The following is a 20752-nucleotide window of genomic DNA, read 5'->3' on the forward strand; positions in this document are numbered from 1 at the left end:
TTTATATTCCTCACCACCTATGCTTTAGCTGTGGAAATTTTGTTTTTATCCGTCTATTCCTCATGGATTTAGAAACCACCAGAATCTTGCTTCTGCTGATCTGATTATCTGTAATAACATTCTGAAAGTTCAGAGACTCTGCTCTACTGTTGGAAGACATGAACATTTTACTCTCTAATTTCCTCAGTCTGATCTCATTCCTGGCCATTGGGATATAGACTTGGTTCTGTTTTAGGTTCCTCAACTTCCATGTTTCCTTTTGCTGATCTGATTATTCCTAATAGCTAGCCTTTTGAAAGGTCCAGAACTCTGCTCTACTGTTGGAAGACATGAACATTTTACTCTATAATTTCATCAGTCTGATCTCAATTCCTGGCCATTGGGATATAGACTTGGTTCTGTTTTAGGTTCTTCAACTCTTATGTTTCCTCCTTGTTTCTGCTGATCTGATCTTCCACAAGCACTAGTTTTCTGAAAGTCCCAAAACCCTTCTCTTCTGTTGGAGAATATGAGCATTTTTACTTTACAGTTTCTTCGGTCTGATCTCATTCTTGGCTGTTGGGATATAGACCAGGCTCTGTTTATATTCCTCAATTCCCATGTGCCCTCTGTGCATATTGGTTTTATCAATCTGTTCCTCCTGGATTTAGAAACAACCAGCCTCTTGCTTCTGCTGATAAGATCATGCATAATAATTAGCTTTCTAAAAGTTCCAAAACTCTGCTCTGCTGTTTCTTCAATCTCGTCTCGTATCCATTAGAATATAGACATGATTTTGTTTAGGTTCCTCAAAGCCCACATTTTCTTTTTGTTTCTGCTGATCTGATCATCCATAATAACTAACTTTCCGAAAGTTCAAAAAAACTGCTCTAATGTAGGAAGACATGAACATATTTTACTCCTCCTATTTCCTCAGTCTGATCTCGTTTCTGGACATTGGAATGACTACCAGGTTCTTTTTACATTCCTCAACGTCTATTCTTTCTCTGTGGAATTTGTTTTTAGCCGTCTATTCTTCATGAATTTAGAAACCACCAGCATCTTGCTTCAGCTGATCTGGTCATCTGTAATAACATTCTAAAAGCTCCAAAACTCTGCTCAGCTGTTGGAGGACATAAACGTTTTTGCTCTATCATTTCCTCAATCACCTCTCATTCTCAGCAATTGGGAGATAGACCTGGTTCTGTTTAGGTTCTTCAATGTCCATGTTTCCTTTTGCTTCTGCTCAACTGACTGTGACGAACGCGGGTGTCCCATTCCTGCCCTCCTCGCTAACTTGCGATGGAGGGCCGGCCAACCTCACACCATGCTATCACTTCCCTAACAATGCCTCTCTCAGCTGCGCCCAGCACAAAGATTTTCCAGCTTGCGGGACCACAATCTAGGTGCCAGCAGCCTGAGAGCGATTGTCACCGGGCTAATTACACAATTAACCCTTTAACTACCACCACTGACGTTTGTTTAGGAAAGTTCATGGCTTCCATCAATTTAGCAATACCAATTATGATTTCGGAATAAGCATCTGCAACACACTGCCACCACAGACAGGTCTGCTTAGAGGCCTTACGCTAAAACAGTAGCGCTCTTCAAGAGGCAGATTCGTTTATAGCTAGCATTAAGAGCTTTGGAGACAAGGTTAACACTTTTCAACATAAGGCCTCATTCTCACGAGGCGGATCCGCTTCCATTGGGTCCGCCTCGGTCTGCCGGCTCAGCGGGAGATCTCTCTGTTGATCTCCGCCCAGCCGGCAGATGACAGGTCCCTCTCTGCTCACTGAGCGGGGAGGGGCTTGTCAAGTGCCGCTGGTTTCTATGGAGCGATCAGACAGCATGTTCGTTTTCATCAGATCTCACCCGATCCGATCCGCCAGCGACGGATCTGAACGTAGAGGAATCCGTCTGCTTTTAGCGGATCGGACCGGGTCGGATGTCAGCGGACATGTCACCGCTGACATCCGTCGCTCCATAGACTAGCTAGGAGCGCCCGTTCAGGTCCGCCGTCAAAAATGATAGGCGGACCTTAATGGTCCGACCGCGACAAAGGGGCCTTAGGGTTTATTATGAAAAGGTCAAAGCTGTGCAAATAAAATATTTACAGAAAAAAGATGTTTCAAAAACATAAAGACAATATACAGCCACAAAGAAATAAGGTAGAATTGGGGAAGAAGAATACTTGCAATTAATGTCCAAGGGTTGATCAGAGTTCGATCGATGAGCTGGGTAATCGGTTCTCAAACTTGTCAGATGTTCCCTCTTGGATGCTAAAAGAAGAACTGACCATTGTCTTGGCATCTCCTCTTATCTGTCAGATAAAAGGGGTGTTGACAGCGACCATTGACCAATCGTCTGGTCATCTTGTTTAGGGGTTGGTTGCTGGGAGGTGTCTACACTCATGACCATGTCCCAGGTACACTTTGTGATACATATTAATATCTCCACATCTATAGTGTTTACAGACTGCAAATATCCATATTATTGTTCAGCGTGAGATTTCCTTCAAAATAGATATGAACATGCTGGGTCTCCAATGTCTAGTTTACCTAAGAGGAATAAGGGGTACCAGTGGTTTCCTATATGATCTGACATAGGGGTGTGTGGACTTGAAATGTTACTGTTACAGATTATCTGAGGAAACTAAATATGTCCATATTATGACTGTGCTATTATTAATTTGGAAGTTCTGAAACGTGCTGAAATTTCAGAACTATCCCAGCTGTTCAAGCTTTATTTTGCATTAAGGTATTCACGACCGGTATCTGTTGGTTCTCTCGATTGAGAAGGTGACAGTTTTACGATAGGCCTGGACAGCGTGCCAGGCCCACATTAGATGTTTTTTCAGACCTAGCCTGGTCCTGCTTTCTCTATGTTGAGATAACAACAGCTCTTTTGAAGTATAAACCTATGAATTCCTGGAAATAAGGGAGTTCAGATTTCTACTGCAATGTTAAACTGTTAGCCAAGGTGTCATGGCTGCCCTAAGGTTCTCAAACAACATGGCCACTAGCTACAGCTTTTCATGTGTCCAGTACGTGATATCGTTACACTGACCATTTATAACAACTAACTTTCTGAAAGTTCCAAAACTATTCTCTGCTGTTGGGGAGGACCTAAAATGTTTTCCCAGCCATTGGGATATAGACATGATTCTGTTTTAGGTTCCTCAACTTCCATGTTTCCTTTTACTGATCTGATCATCCCTAATAGCTAGCCTTTTGAAAGGTCCAGGACTCTGCTCTACTGTTGGAAGACATGAACATTTTACTCTACCATTTCCTCGGTCTGATCTCATTCCTGGCCATTGGGATATAGACTTGGTTCCGTTTAGGTTCTTCAACTCTTATGCCACGAACACACTACCAGACTTTCCGGCAGAAAAGGTCCGACGGAATCATTCCGTCGGACATTCCGATCATGTGTGGGCTTCATCGGACCTTTCCTTTCAAAAATTCTGACGGACCTAGAAATAAAACGTGTTTCAAATCTTTCCGACGGACTCAATTCCTATCGAGAAAACTGTTCGTCTGTGTGCTAGTCCGACGGACCAAAAATGACGCAAGGGCAGCTATTAGCTTCTGACTATTGAACTTCCTTTTCTAGCCCCGTCGTACGTCATCGCGTTCCAAACGATCGAACTTTGGTGTGATCGTGTGTAGGCAAGTCCGTTTCGGCGGAACTCCGTCGGAAAGACCGTCAGAGTCTAATCTGACGGAAAGTCCGCTCGTGTGTACGCAGCATTATGTTTCCTCTTGTTTCTGCTGATCCCATCATCCAAAATAACTAGTTTTCTGAAAGCTCCAAAATCCTTCTCTTGTGTTGGAGAATATAACCACTTTTACGTTAGTTTCTTTAGTCTGATCTCATTCCTGGCTGTTGGTATATAGACCAGGCACTGTTTATATTCCTCAATTCCCATGTGCCCTCTGTGGATTTTGTGTTTGGCTTTAGAAACAACCAGCCTCTTGCTTCTGCTGATCAGATCATGCATAATAACTAGCTTTCTGAAAGTTCCAGAACTCTGCTCTGCTGTTGGAGGACATGAAGGTTTTTGCTCCACCATTTCCCAAATCTTTTCTCATTCCCAGCTATAGGGATATAGAAATAGTTCTGTTTAGGTACCTCAACCTCCACATTTTACTTTTGTTTCTGCTGATCTGATCATCCATAATAACTAGCTTTCTGAAAGTTCCAAAACTCTGCTCTGCAGAACGTTTTTTGCTCTACCATTTCTTCAATCTCATAATCATTCCCAGCCTCTGGGATATAGACATGGTTCTGTTTAGGTTCCTCAACTTCCATGTTTCCTATTTCTGATCTGATCAGCCCTACAAACTAGCTTTTTGAAAGTTCTTAAACGTTACTCTACTGTTGGAAGACATTAACATTTTACTCTGCTATTTCTTTAGTCTGATCTCATTCCTGGCCATTGGGATATAGACTTGGTTCAGTTTGGGTTCTTCAACTCCTGTGTTTCCTCTTGTTTCTGCTGATCCCATCATCCCTGATAACTAGTTTTCTGAAGGCACCAAAACTCTTCTCTTTTGTTGGAGAATATAACTACTTTTACTTTAACGTTTTTTCAGTCTGATCTCATTCCTGATCCCATCGTCCAAACAATGAGATCAGACTGAAAAAAAAGGTAAACTAATATGTACATGTTCTCCAACAGAAGATTAGAGGTTATTTTACTTTACTGTTTTTTCAGTCTGATCTCATTCCTGGCTTCTGGTATATAGACCAGGCTCTGTTTATATTCCTCAATTCCCATGTGCCCTCTGTGGATTTTGTTTTGCCAATCCATTTCTCCATGGATGAAGAAACAACCAGCCCCTTGCTTCTGCTGATCAGATCATGCGTAAACCAGCCATAGTTTGATCGAATCTTGTCTGGGTCAGCATGGACCGACCAAGATTCGATCCATCTATGGGCAGGCTGATTGTTCCCAAGTAGATCCATCCATCATTAGTAACTAGCTTTCTGAAGGTTTCAAAACTCTTCTTTGTTATCAGAGGTCTTGAACCTTTTTACTCTTTCCAGCTATAAAGTATTACCTTGGAGGATGCTAACATTTCAAGGGTTAGTAGCGGTGTGATCTTTCCATTGTCTAATATCCTTGACTGAAATCTGGAAGCTGAACATAATTAAATGCACTTAAATGTCAAATGCTTGTCATTGTCTTCAGGTGTATTAGCAACTGGAATCCCATCACCAGGCTTGTAGGTCAGTACGATGTCATATTTTTTATTTTGTCATCGCATTGTCCTTCGTACCTCTACCTGGAGTGAATGTAAGGCACTTCATTGTTATTTTCAAGGGTTTCCGATCTGTTGCTTATCACCACTATCTATCCACCAATAAAAAATGTTCATATCTGAATGCAATGACCCGCATTTCCTTTTTTATATGGGCATATCTTCTCTTTGTCAGTAATTTCAAGTCATAAAATATTGGATCTCTTCTTGCAGCAACACAAAGACCTTGTTTGGAGGCATCAGCCTGCATTGTCACTTCCATTGACCTAGCCTATAATGCTAATCCTCCGGCATCAGCCTTGAGCCGTTTCATTTTGCCAAAGGCTTTAGTCTGAGATTCCCATTTAAAGTCTTCTTTAGAAACTCTTAGTGGTGACACAACATCAAACTAGATGTGGAGTGAGTCTTGTAAGTAATTGGTCTTTCGTAGAACTGTTTCCAGCTCTGACCAACTTTAATCCTTTTGTCGCGTACACACGAGCGGACTTTACGGCAGACTTTGTCCGGCGGACTTTTCGACTGACTTTATGTTGGACTTTCCTGAATGAACTGACTTGCCTACACACGATCAACCAAAGTCCGACTGATTCGTACGTGATGACGTACGACCGGACTAAAACAAGGAAGTTGATAGCCAGTAGCCAATAGCTGCCCTAGCGTCGGTTTTTGTCCGTCGGACTAGCATACAGATGAGCGGACTTTTCCACCGGACTCGAGTCCGTTGGACAGATTTGAAACAGGTTTCATTTCTAGGTCCGTCAAACTTTTGAGGAAAAAAAGTCCGCTGGAGCTCACACACGATCGAATTGTCCGACGCACTCCGGTACGTCGGACCAGGTATGCCGTAAAGTCCGGTCGTGTGTACGCGGCATTTCACGACCAGAGGGCTGCTCTGACTTTGGGCTTGATGACACACAGTGGACCAACACCAGCAGATGACATGGTTCCCCAAATCATCACCGACTGTGGAAACTTCACACTGGACCTCATGCAGCTTGGATTCTGTTGGATTCTCTTCCTCCAGACTCTGAGACCTCGATTTCCAAATGAAATGCAAAATTTTCTACAGTCGGTGATGATTTGGGGAGCCATGTCATCTACTGGTGTTGGTCCTCCTGTGTTTTATCAAGTCCAAAGTCAGCGCGGCCCTCTACCAGGAAATTCTAGAGCATTTCATGCTTCCCTCTGCTGACCAGCTTTATGGAGATGCTGATTTCATTTTCCAGCAGGACTTGGCACCTCCCACACTGCCAAAACTACCAATACCTGGTTTAATAAGAAAGTGTTTTTTTGGGACTTTGAGTGAGGCACAAGACACGTTGGTAGGAGAAATTATAAAATTGTTTAATTGGCATATAAACAAAGCATACCTCATAAACAAATGATACATGGTTGAACATATTTTTATCTATGTACAAGACAATGGCATACAGAAAAGAAGACTATATATATCTATATATATATAGATATATATCTATATATATCTATATATATCTATATATATATATAGATATATATAGATATATATCTATATATATATATATCCATTACTCAAGAAGCTTTTATACTATATATTATAGTATCTCATGGAAGTATTGTATTACTTCCATGGGATACTATGCAATTTTAGATGCATGTATGTGTAAATATGCATCTAAAATTGCATAGTATCCCATGGAAGTAATACAATACTTCCATGAGATACTATAATATATATAGTATAAAAGCTTCTTGAGTAATAGATACAAATGGGTTATAAGATACAATGAATCACAGTTGAAGTCAAGCTATGTCTTGGGAACATGACATCAATAGACTTGACGCGTTTCGTGGCCTAATATTGAGTGCAAACTATACTGTACATGGATAGACTGATAGACTGTTCACTAAGCCAACATTTCTGTCTTAAAAATTTCAGTCGTTTTTTCATCTTTCCATCTATGGAATCTTCTGCCCTTGTTGTTTTTACTTTGGATAGTACAACATTTTTTTTTTTTTTCCTGCCAGTAAATCCCTTATACAGCCCACTTCCTGTTTCTTGTCTGGTCATTGGCCTAGTCCAGTGATGGCGAACCTTGGCACCCCTCAGATGTTTTGGAACTACATTTCCCATGATGCTCCACTACAATGCAGAGTTCCTGAGCATCATGGGAAATGTAGTTCCAAAATTTCCAGTAGTGCCAAGGTTCGCCATCACTGGTCTAGGCTTATGACATCACACACAGCTCTCTCTCTCTCTCTCTCTCTGGTGAGAGTTTGCCAGGAAGGGGGGGGGGGGGTGAGTCATAAGAGGGCCCATGAGAGCAGCAGAGCTGGAGGTGTGCCTCTGTGTAAATCCAGGAAGTGAACAGTCAGAAGCTTCAGCTGCCCACAGTTAAAATGGCTGCAGCCAGACTCAGTGGAGGGAGATTTCTGCAGCATATTCGGCAAGTACAGAATTGCAATGTGTGTGTGTGTGTGTGTGTGTGTATATATGTGTATATATATATACACAGAATGGCAAAGATGTTATTTTATTTCAGAATATGTGAGCAGACCGCAGTTCTTCTTTAAGCTGCCCACCTTCTGCAGTATCCGTTAAAAAAATATTTGTGTAAAAAAAATAAATAAAACAAAATAAAAAATAAAAAAAATATGTACACCGACAAGGAGGACAAATGAGGACACGTTTTAGAAACAAGTTTACCCCGTGTATAAAGACATTTGTGTCCTGCTGGTCCAGGTTTTGCGGCCACGGGTGGGGGAGGGCGGTGGGATGAGGGGGGGGGGGGGGGGGGATCTGGTTTGCTGAGCCTGACCAGCTTCTGATTTATCTACAATCTTCTCTGTGTTCTCCATAGGCGTTTTGGTACAATTCTAAAATCTAAAATGTACAAAAAATGAATGTACACAGTTGATGCATTACATTTTGTAAAAACAAATAGATAATGATGTAGTGATATTTGAATAATCTCCGGTATCACATTTAACGGAGTGTTTTCTGTCTCTTCAGGGTTATATGTGATGCTGTCCTCAACGTGTTAAAAACTGTCTGAATGAACATCTGATGCTGGTGAGGACCTGGAAACGTATATGTGGAGGCTGAGCTACACACAGGCTTTCCTGCGGATACCTGCACACAGGAGGGAGTTGGAGAGGCAACACTGAATGCCATTCATAAGCATGGTAAATGGTCATTTAGATTTTTTTTTTTTTCTAGTGCAGACAGAAGTATTTTATTTATAACGTAGCGCCCTCACTTCATACAAGGTGCCAGTGTTCAGCGGCTCTCTGTACGTCAATTGTGTGCGGACAATCGGAGCTTTCACAGAACGCTAATGGATATACCGCTAACGTTCGATTTGTGATGTGGACGTGCGACCCCCGGGGGAAATCAGAAAATACTTGTCCTGCCAGGATTTGTTTGATTGTGCTGGAAAACTGAGGCATAGTCCCCCCTACCGCCCCCCCCCCCCCCCCCCATTTTTTTTTTTTTTATTTCACGTTAATGCATACCTGTGATCATGCTAAACACGTATATTAACAATAGGCCTGCTTTATATATATTTCAGAGCTTAGTTTGTAGAACTTAAATTGTGCCTTTTTTGATTAAATTGATCGTTTTTCTTTTGGCAACTTACTTTATGGCATATTTTACTGTGTATATATGTATATATGTGTATGTATGTATGAATGTGTGTGTATATATAATGTGTGTGTATGTATGTATGTATATATATATATATATATATATATATATATGTGTATATATATATATATGTATTTTATATATATATATTTATATTTTATTGCGATAGATATAGAGAGATAGATATAGAGAGATAGATATAGAGAGATAGATATAGAGAGATAGATATAGAGAGATAGATACTGGAGATAGAGAGATACTGGAGATAGAGAGATACTGGAGATAGAGAGATACTGGAGATAGAGAGATACTGGAGATAGAGAGATACTGGAGATAGAGAGATACTGGAGATAGAGAGATAGATAGATATAGAGTTAGATAGATAGATAGATATAGAGTTAGATAGATAGATAGATATAGAGATAGATAGATAGATAGATATAGAGATAGATAGATATAGAGAGATAGATATAGAGTTAGATAGATATAGAGAGATAAAAAAATATATGTATATATCTATCTAACTCTCTCTCTCTCTCTCTCTCTCTCTCTCTCTCTCTCTCTCTCTCTCTCTCTCTCTCTCTCTCTATATATATATATATATATATATATATATATATATATATATATATATATATATAGATATATATATCTATAGATATATATATATTATCATTTTTGATAGATATGGATACACAGTTGTGCTCATAAGTTTACATACCCTGGCAGAATTTATAATTTCTTGGCCATTTTTCAGAGAATATGAATGATGACACTAAAATTTTTCTTTCACTCATGGTTAGTGTTTGGCTGAAGCCATTTATTATCAATCAATTGTGTTTTACTCTTTTTACATCATAATTGCAACAGAAACTACCCAAATGACCCCGAACAAAAGTTTACATACCCTGGTGATTTTGGCCTGATAACATGCACACAAGTTGAGACAAAAGTGGTTTGAATGCCTATAAAAGGTGACCATCCTCGCCTGTGATCTGTTTGATGTAATTAGTGTGTGTATAAAAGGTCAATGAGTTTCTGGACTCCTGACAGACCCTTGCATCTTTCATCCAGTGCTGCACTGACGTTTCTGGATTCTGAGTCATGGGGAAAGCAAAAGAATTGTCAAAGGATCTTGCGGGAAAAGGTAGTTGAACTGTATAAAACAGGAAAGGGATATAAAAAGCTATCCAAGGAATTGAGAATGCCAATCAGCAGTGTTCAAATTCTAATCAAGAATTGGAAAATGAGGAGTTCTGTTGAAACCAAACCACGGTCAGGTAGACCAACTAAAATTTCAGCCACAACTGCCAGGAAAATTGTTCGGGATGCAAAGAAAAAACCACAAACAACTTCAGGTGAAATACAGGACTCTCTGAAAACATGTGGTGTGGCTGTTTCAAGATGCATAATAAGGAGGCACTTGAAGAAAGATGGGCTGAATGGTCGAGTCGCCAGAAGAAAGCCATTACTACGCAAATGCCACAAAGTATCCCACTTACAATACACCGAACAGCACAGAGACAAGCCTCAAACCTTCCGGCACAAAGTCATTTGGAGTGATGAGACCAAAATTTAGCTTTTTGGCCACAACCATAAATGCTACATTTGGAGAGGAGTCAACAAGGCCTATGATGAAAGGTACGGAGGTGGATTGCTGATGTTTTGGTTATGGATGAGCTACAAAGACACAGGAAATTTGATCAACTTTGACGGCAAAATGAATGCAATATGTTATCCAATAATACTGGAGGAACATTTGTATTTATCAGCCAGGAAGCTGCGCATGGGACGTACTTGGACATTCCAACATGACAATGATCCAAAACACAAGGCCAAGTCGAGCTGTCATTGGCTACAGCAGAATAAAGTGAAGGTTCTGGAGTTTCCATCTCAGTCTCCTGACCTCAATATCATTGAGCCACTCTGGGGAGATCTCAAACGTGCCGTTCATGCAAGACAGCCCAAGAATTTACAGGAACTGGAGGACTTTTTGCCAAGAGGAATGGGCAGCCTTACCATCTGAGAAGATAAAGAGCCTCATCCACAAATACCACAAAAGACTTCAAGCTGTCATTGATGTTAATGGAGGCAATACACGGTATTAAGAACGTGGGGTATGTAAACTTTTGATCAGGGTAATTTGGGTAGTTTGTTGTGACTATGATTTAAAGAGAGTAAAAACAGTTGATTGATAATAAATGGCTTCAGCCAAACACTAACCATGAGTGAAAGAAAAGTTTTAGTTATCATTCATATTCTTGGTAAGAGGCGCACATAATATTCATTATGGCAACAGAAAACTGTCAGACTGCAGACATGCACAAAGTGATGGCCATAAACTACTGGCTACAGGAGATGGTCAGAGACCACCATGCATGGCTAAATAGGTTATAGGAGTTGTTGGGGAATAAGGAAATGCTATAGTATTTGATGGAGACTGGGGACATGCCTAAGGAGTTGGAGGCTAGGGACATGCTTTTGGAATTGTTGGAGACTGGGGACATGCCATAGGAGTTGTTGGAGCCTGGGGACATGCTATAAGAGTTGGTGGACACTGGGGACATGCCTTGGGAATTGTTGGAGACTGAGGACCTGTTATATATATTGTTGGAGACTGGGAACAAGCCATATGAGTTGTTGACTGGGAACATGCTGTAGAAGTTGTTGGACACTGGTGACATGCCATGGGAGGAGATGGAGGCTGAGGACATGCTATTCGAATTGTTGGAGACAGGCCATATGATTTGCTGAAGAATGGGGACATGCTGTAAGAGGAGTTGGAGATTGGGGACATGCTATAGGAGATGTTGGAGACTGGGGAAATGCCATATGAGTTGTTGAAGACTGGAGGCATGTTGTAAGAGTTGTTTGAGACTGGGAACAATGCTATAGTAGTTGTTGGAGATTGGGAATATGCTAAAGAAGTTGTTGGAGACTCGGGGCATGCTATAGGAGGAGTTGGAGCCTGGGGACATGCCATAAGAAAATGCTGAAGACTAGGGACATGCCATTAGAAAATGCTGGAGACTGGGTATATGCCATAGGAGTTGTTGGAGCCTGGGGACATGCCATAGGAGTTTTGGAGCCTGGGGACATGCCATAGGAGTTGTTGGAGCCTGGAGACATGCCATAGGAGTTGTTGGAGCCTGGGGACATGCCATAGGAGTTGTTGGAGCCTGGGGACATGCCATAGGAGTTGTTGGAGCCTGGGGACATGCCATAGGAGTTGGTGGAGCCTGGGGACATGCCATAGGAGATGGTGGAGGCTGGAGACATACCATAGGAGTTGGTGGAGCCTGGGGACATGCCATAGGAGTTGGAGCCTGGGGACATGCCATAGGAGTTGGTGGAGCCTGGGGACATGCCATAGGAGTTGGTGGAGCCTGGGGACATGCCATAGGAGGAGTTGGAGCCTGGGGACATGCCATAGGAGTTGGTGGAGCCTGGGGACATGCCATAGGAGTTGGTGGAGCCTGGGGACATGCCATAGGAGTTGGTGGAGCCTGGGGACATGCCATAGGAGTTGGTGGAGCCTGGGGACATGCCATAGGAGTTGGTGGAGCCTGGGGACATGCTATAGTACCAATCAACGTCCATTCAAAAATTGCTTGTTGACCCGTTTGATATTTATTTCAGCAAGATCCACTATAAAAATGTAAAGAAGGGTGTGAACTGCACAGAAAAGTGCTTAAGTGAGGAAAACAGAAGATTGCGGTCAACAGTTGTTATCTGGGCCACATAGCAAGTGCCAAAAGGTCTCATGTGGTCCATGGGTCGCATGTTGGGCACCAGAGTGATGCATACTGGACACCCACACACACATTTTCCCTATATCTGCCCATTTTGTACGACAAAACCAATAAGAGTTCAATTTCCCACGGCTTTAGGGGCTAAGTAATTTAATTTTAGAATTTTAATTTTAGAACCCGACACCCTGAGGTATGTCCGAGGCGAGCGATATTAACTCTGATTGGAATATTTTGTGTCTCTAGAGCTGGGAACTGCAGGACGGAGCTTTCTGAGGTTGAACTGCATGAATTATTTAATAGAGCTAAAGGAGATTTTGAGATGAGCGGTTTTCTGATCAGTACCTCAGCAGTAAGCAGTTTCGAAATTCAAGGTGACTTTTAAAAATTAATACTGCAGGCCGCTTGTGCAAGAGACGGGTTTTAGAATTTCTTTTTTTGTCATGACCTTCATTGTTGCATCATGCGACTCAGCAAGTCTTTCTGTATTCCCAGCCTTGGAATGGTGCGCCCGGACTGTAGGGACGGACTTGTACTGGTATTGCCATAGTAAAGCTGACTTCAAGGCCTGCAGTGGCTTTGAACAGTCTTTGCCTCTGAATAGAAGAGTCTCCATTGTGCAGCAGGTTATTTCACTAAGAAAAAGTGTCTGTTACAGAAAATGTTTTATTCCCATTTTTTTACTGCGAATATATAAAATCTTTGTTTTGCAAAAAAAAAATTAAATGCAGTTATGTACCCATGACGCAGGATTTACAGACTTATGTGTTTTCAATAGTGCGAGCACAGCGGTTTGCCTTCAGGCTCTCTCTAAAATTTTAGCTTTAGCTATTGAGCTCCATAAACAGCCTTTTTTTCAATAAGGTAGCTATGCATAGCCTATGGCTGAATATTAAATTACAAAATATTAATTTGCATTATTTTATATTTGCCTGACCTAAATGTTTTTTTTATTTATTCAGGTTTAATAAAAGCAGGCTTTTTCAGTAATGCAGCGAAGCATAGCCTATGTGCTTTCTGTAGAGCATGCACAGCTGTTTGCCTTCATTCTCTCTCAATTTTAGCTTTAGCTATTGAGCTCTATAAACTCTATAATTTGTAATGTTCTATATTTACCTGACCTAATTTTTTTTTTTTTAATTCAGGTCTAATAAAAAACAGCCTTTTTTTTTTATTAACACAGCCAAGCATAGGCTATGGCTTCCCCTGCTTGCTGGTAATTAAAGTAACACTAAACTTTTTTTTTTTTTTGGTAGCCCACTTGATGAGCAGTAAGAAAGTGGAGTTTCGGGGTTTCTTGGGCAACAGCAATGTCTGTGGACTGCCAGGGGCAGCTTGCCATGCTTCCCGAGTTCGAGAAAGAGACGTGTATGCCCTGAAACACATAACCAGCGGGGTGTGACACTGAGCTCAATTTATTTATTTTTTTGCTTCCCCTCGGAGCCATGAAAACATGGTGGTGGAGTTTTGGGATTCGAAGGCAAAAGCAGGGGTGGCTTGCCGTGCTTTCCAGGCTTGAAAAAGGGGCATGTATGCCCTGAAACACATGGCCATACCCACCTTGATGTCTGACGTTCTCCATCCTTTCTGGAACCACTGCCTGTTTTCCTGCATTGCCATGCACTCCGCGTTGGTTCTTCCTGTCTCTATACCCCCACAACCACTTCCCGGTGTACACTGTATTGCCTCGCCATCTCCCTCCCGAGCTCTCTGCATGCGGTTTTCCATCGATGAGGTCAGCGATGATTCCTTTTTTTTTTGTGAGATGATATGCCACATATTTAAATAACATGTGCCCTCACATGCTTTTAACTTAATGTTTTAATAAAACTGCTACACTTAGAAGGTTGCGCCCTCTGCTCATTTCTATTTATTTTTACACATCGATCTACAATATCAAGAATACAATGGCTCTGTTTTTTTCTTTTTTGTAATTTTTTTTATTCTCTTAGCATTGTTTTTAGGCTTCTTTTTTGTTTTTTCAAATCAAGTTGATGCATCCTGTCTGCCTTGGTAACATTTGCAGAGTTTTTTTGCCGTAGATATTTTGATGCGTCACCGAGAAAGAGAAATACAAATCCATCCAAATTTTATCTTGTTTGTGTTGTATGTAGGCCGTAGTATTTGCATTACATTTGCTTGACATCTGAAGCAGCTGAAACCCTGACTGGTTGAGTCTTTCTCGTTTTTTCCTTTCAGTGTTTAATAGAACTCACCATGACTGCCTCCAATGCTCCCCATAAAGTAGCCAAACCTCAGACCCTGAGCCCAAAAAAAAAAAAAGTTCCTCTCCAATTAGCATGTGGGTGGGTGCAGCATGGTGTGAGTCCAAGTGCCCTACCCTGGAATATATTGTAACAGAAGTCCAGCAAATACACAATAGGGCTGGTTGGGAGGCAACCCCGACTGGGAACACTCACAAGTTGAAACAGCGATGCAACAGCAGATTGGCGACTCAGAAGTGCCAACAGCGTCTGTCTTACTATGGCCTGGCCAGTCTGTACCCAAACTGGGGAGGCTTCCAGGAAGGACAGGGTGTCTCTGCACTTTCCTTACTCCTCCCTGATGCTAAGAACTGTCCCTGACAGACAGGTGACCCATCCCTACTCTAGCCCCTCGCAAAATGCGCGCCAAACCTGGGAGCCAGGGTCTCATAAAGGAGCTCTGGTCTGGACAAAAACAACTTAAAATCAGCAGCTACAAGTACTGTAGCTGCTGACTTTTTAATATAAGGCCACTTACCTGTCCAGGGGTCCAGCGATGTCAGCACCTCAAACTGATTTTTTTTAATCGGCTTCAGGTGCAGGCTCCAGCATCTTCATTAAGGGAAACTGGCAGTGAAGTCTTCAGGCTAAGCTTTCTGAATGGTCCCACTGTCTTCTGTTACCTGTAAGTGTCCCAGAAGGCAGCAGAGGGAAGGAGGAGGTGCCAGAAATACTCAGACCACTGTGGCGATCTTACCTGAAAGAGTGTGTACCTGTCAAACCCCCCCCTAAAAAGTGCCAAATGCGTCAGTGGGGCAAACGAGCGAAGCTTCCCCTTTTGGGTGGAGCTTCCCTTTAAATAGACTCTGCCTGACCCAAGATGGCCACCAAAGTCTCCAGGGGTGTCAAGCATCCAATCGAATAGCTGCTTCCCTGTGACCGAATAAACCACGGACGAACCGGTTCCTCTCGACCGGCTACCCCATCTGCAGTGCCGCGGCGGACAGTGCCACCTGCAGTGGAGAAATAACACTGCACCTGCCTACAAGCATCCCAAAGAATACCAATGTAGGATTAAAAAAAAAAGCAATACAATGATTCTGCTGTAATGTTAATATGAGAAAAATCTCAAAGGAGCTAATGGCCTAATAAATGAGCCTGTGCGCACAGCGTAGCTTGAATATTGCATGTTCCCGAGTGGAAACGAGCCAGATATCAATCATGAATCCACCAGGCGTTCAGTTAAAATAGGTTTCTACAACTGGAATACTTGGCTTTTAGATCTTGCAACACAAGACCCAAGAGGGATAAATCGCCTGCATGCTACGTGTATAGATCACGGACCAATGCACACATAGAAGCACAGTCCACTTAAAGGCAGTTCAGTAGCAGACCTCACAACGAGGTCTCATTGTTACAATGGGGTCTCATCTCTTGCAGCATATGGAGATATGCTGTAAATACATGATTAACCCATATAGTTAGCAAATCTTCCCAAAGGGTATGTTAATAGGCAACATTCAGCTTGTTATTATTAGTATTGGAGGAAATCGAGTCCCTGAAGGCCTTCTGGGTGCAGCTCTCCGTGATGGGTTAAGATTGCGCCTTCTTGTATAAGTAGGGTCCTACAACGGGAGCGGTAAATGCCCTTGGTAGCTCTGCTGGTACCTCTGGATGGCTAATGCCCCCTTTCCCCTCTCTCTATAGATGGTTGTGCTTGGGGGAATGATCCGGGATGAGGTTAGGTTTTGTGTTTTTTGCCTCTTTGGCCACATAGACAGTTGGTTATATTTCACCCCATCCAAAAGTAAAGGCCATGTCCAGACTTGTTCACTCGTGGTAGCAAAACGTCCAGTATGGAAAAGCATGTTTGAGAAAGAGAGAATCCAAAGAGTATATCCCATTGATGGCAAACCTTGGCACCCCAGATGTTTTGGAACTACATTTCCCACGATGCTCACGCACTCTGCAGTGTAGTTGAGCATCATGGGAAATGTAGTTCCAAAAACATCTGGAGTGCCAAGGTTCGCCATCACTGGTATATCCCAAAGTATGTACCTAAACGGGAAATGCCAGTAGCCGCGACATGTTTCTTCAACCGTGTGGTGACTTTCTTCACCAGGCCTGGTCTAGATGACCTTTTCCTTGCTGGTGTAGCTGTTTTTTCTTGTGGAGCCGCTTGCCTCCTGAGTTACTGGATCGATCTCCTCTGTGACTATTGAGAAATATATTTAGATAGAAGCTTTTGTGACCAGTATCCCAAGGAGTGGAGTTAGGCGTGATTATACAAAGTGCGGCTAATACTCGAACACAAGAGTACAGATCATATCTACAGACTGTGAGAGATAAATCATCCATCAGAGGAAACCAGGTGGCTCCAGTCAATAAGCAAAGGTTTTTTAAAAAGAAGCTGCCTAAATAACGACGATGGTATCATCCCGACATTCAAAGTGATACACCAAAAAATAAAAAGTAGAATCGTGCAACTATAAGGAGAAGAGGAGAAGCTAATGAGTAACCGGCCACCTCAGTTTTATCATTAATAATTAATTGAAGTAAAGGCTCATTGAACATTCCTTGAGTTGCTCACCCATGGTGACTCCAACCTCAGTGCGTCGGCTTTTCATTACCGGTTGCTTAAGCAAATGACATTCGGTTTAATACATGCATTGAATCTTATTAATACACAATCTTACATTTTTTTTTAATCAACTTTTAATTTTCCACTTCCTCAGTTTACATTTCATGAAGAGAACAAGGATGTACAGAGGGAATGCAGTGGATCCACCAGTCATGTGTACTAATAGCAATCAATCAGCATAGCACAGATCGGAGCGTTTTGGTATCCTATGCCTGAAAGAACTTGGGCAATAGAAATGGCCTGGCTCATCATACGACCCAGTCACCAGCATGTCTCAGCTACTGGTAAAGGTCCATAAAGAAGAGGGTCCTGGACAGTTCATCTTCCCATTGGACTTTGATTAGAATCAATGCTATAGAGCAGTGGTCTCCAAACTGCAGCCCAGGGGTCAGATGCAGCCCTTTGCATGCTTTTATTTGGCCCTTGAGGCATTATTCCTGCCCCCCACCATCGGCAACAGTGGGGCATAGTTCCTGACACTGACACCGACAGTGGGGCACTGTTCCTCCCACTGATACCAATGATGGGACATTATTCCTCCCACCGATACTTATGATGGGGCACTATCCCTCCCACTGACACCAATGATGGGGCACTATCCCTCCCACTGACACCAATGATGGGGCACTATCCCTCCCACTGACACCAATGATGGGGCACTATTCCTCCCACTGACACCAATGATGGGGCACTATTCCTCCCACTGATACCAATGATGGGGCACTATCCCTCCCACTGATATCAATGATGGGGCACTATCCCTCCCACTGACACCAATGATGGGGTACTGTTTCTCCCACTGTTACCAATGATGGGGTACTGTTTCTCCCACTGTTACCAATGAAGGGGCACTATTCCTCCCACCTCTGATCATTCCGAGTACTCCCCATTTATCACCACCCTCTGAACTCGCCCTTGTAGCCAGTTTTCAATCCATGTACTCACCCTATGGTCCATGCCAATGGACCTTATTTTGTACATCATTGCATCAAGAAAAGAACATGGAATGCAATGTTGGGGTGTTAGAGCGTTACGTTTTTAGCCTCCACCCAATTTTATTTTTGGGGGCACTTCCGCCCCATGTACATGAGCTTATATAATGGTAAGCCTGAATTGATAATGGATCCCCATTGAGAGACCGTAGCGGGTTCGGATATGCCTCGTTTCCGCTGAGCGGATCGGTTCAGTACGGTACGCTATTTTGGGTGTTTCCATTATGTAAGCGGCCCATACAACCGAACCGTACCGCTCCATTCAGGGTCCTGCTTCAGATGTGGGGCCATAGAAAATGAAACTGTTCAGTTAGGGCGGAGCTACGATGCTTTCCACTGATTGGCTGACAGAAAACCCTCTGCTGTGCTATGCTGAGGCATTTTTTCTAAACCCTGTATGGCCCCTTGTGGTCCCACTTGCAGTGGAAACGCTCACCAGAATAGACCGGACCATTCTAGGCCATTCAAACTGTACCGACCCGAACCGATCCGCTCAGTGGAAACGAGTCAATAGTTTCCATTTAGAGAGAATAGCAAGAATACATACTTGAACAGATTTTTTTCTTTTTACACCAGAGTTTAGTGTCGCATTAAAGTCTATATGTGCCTGGGGTATCACAAAGTTTAATGACTACAGCCATAGCCATGAGGAGTAAATCTGTACCTCCAGACAATGTATTGGTATATTAACTGAATGAGATTTGCATGGAGATAAGATGATTCTCACTGCTAGGAAAGGGAACAAATAGGCCAGCTCAAATTCCCCCTGCCGGGTAACATGGTTTCAGAATTCATATTAGTCCCCTAAAGGCAGTTTTTTCTTTTGAATCCTTCATTTATGAATTGCTGTTTGGTCAGGTTGAATTCAACCTGTCAATAAAACCTGGAAGAACAGGAAGTCACTGAAGATCTCGAAGAAAAAAAAAAATGTCCAGCAGAAAAAAATGCATTGAACACCAAGATGAAACCTACAACCTTGAAGGTGTCCACATCCTATAGATTGGAAGGTTCAGAAGTGTAAAGGACTTGGGAGACAGTTGGGTAGATGTTGGGCTTTGGGACTCTTAAGTAGCACGTTGACGGAGAAGATTTCTTTCCTGCCTTGTCCATAAGGCATTGCACGGACGTGGCCCAGAGTATCTGAAGGAAAAATTTGTCAAGTATGTGCCTACCCGATCCTTGAGATCGGCGAACCTGGCCATACTGAAGATTCCAAAATTTAAAAAGAAAACATGCGGAGGGAGAATGAGTGAAGTACAAGGAGCTGAATTTTGAAACTCCTTGCCTCTGAAACTGAGAATTGAGAATGACTTTTTGAGATTCCGAAAGAAATTGAAAACCGTACTTTTTGTACAAGCTTTTGGGGTCACCTAATTTTAATTGGGGTGTGACGGACAGACTCCCTGGCTTTTTATATTGTATGTTGCCATGCTTGTTTGCTGGTTCTCTTAAGGTCTTTTAATGTCAATGTCCTTTTGTTTTGCGCATCGAGGCCTTCGAGTAAGACTGCGTAGGTTAAGCATTTTATTAAATAAATAAATAACCACAGTGTTGATGGGGGAATCCTTCCCACCAAGCCATTGTATTCTCCTGGTGGGGAAGCTGTCCCTGTTGGGAGAAGATATTGATGAATGCTAGTGTCTATACTAGCCACTGCAAAATCCGGCATGGTTCAAATTCAGCAGGAACTGTCCGAGGATCGAACCACCTGTGGGCCGGCCTTAGAGCCATTTTAGGTTCGTTGTAAAAATCAAAGTCCTTCCAGGAAGTCAAGAACCTAATGTGTCTGTAAACTGTGCTAGTGTTGGTGATTTTGGTTAATGAATACCAAGCTGATGGGGAAATCCCTGGTGATAAAGGAAAATCTTAGATTGTAGAATATGTAGACAAATAGCTCTTCTCTTACTGTGTTTATCGTAGTTCCTCGAAATGTAAGGCCTGTGGCTTTTTACTCGAGCCAAAAGAGCTTTCCTTGGTGCAAAAGAATTACATCTTCACAATTTTATACCTTTTTTGGGCTTTCTTCCAGCTGTTCAAAATTCAGGATCCCATGAGAGTTATTTACTTCCGGCTTCAGGTTCCGGCTTTTATTGCCAAAGCTTAATTGAAGTTAGAAGCTGATTGGTTACTATGCACAACTGCAGCAGATTCTTGATGCTCCTGTTTTAGTAAATCTTCCCCCATGTGTCTGATGATTTATAGTGCCTTGTAGATCCTCTGTGAATTCCGGCATGAGAAGAGTTTTCCATTTTGTTTGCTCTTTGAAGAGATTCCAGCTCTTCTTGGAGT

General features: G+C 42.4%; 1 protein-coding gene across 9 annotated transcripts in view; it reads left to right on the forward strand.

Moving 5' to 3' along the window:
- STRBP (spermatid perinuclear RNA binding protein) overlaps positions 1-20752 on the forward strand; it is a 210798-nt gene that overhangs the window by 73479 nt on the left and 116567 nt on the right. For all 9 annotated transcript variants that reach the window (XM_073600708.1, XM_073600705.1, XM_073600700.1 and 6 more), the window contains exon 3: positions 8242-8414. In XM_073600708.1, the coding sequence (XP_073456809.1) occupies positions 8397-8414 (18 nt within the window). In that variant the 5' untranslated portion in view covers positions 8242-8396. The remainder of the gene's footprint in view (positions 1-8241; positions 8415-20752) is intronic.

Source organism: Aquarana catesbeiana, linkage group LG09, assembly GCF_042186555.1.
Source record: "Aquarana catesbeiana isolate 2022-GZ linkage group LG09, ASM4218655v1, whole genome shotgun sequence".
Classification (NCBI taxonomy): Eukaryota; Metazoa; Chordata; class Amphibia; order Anura; family Ranidae; genus Aquarana; species Aquarana catesbeiana.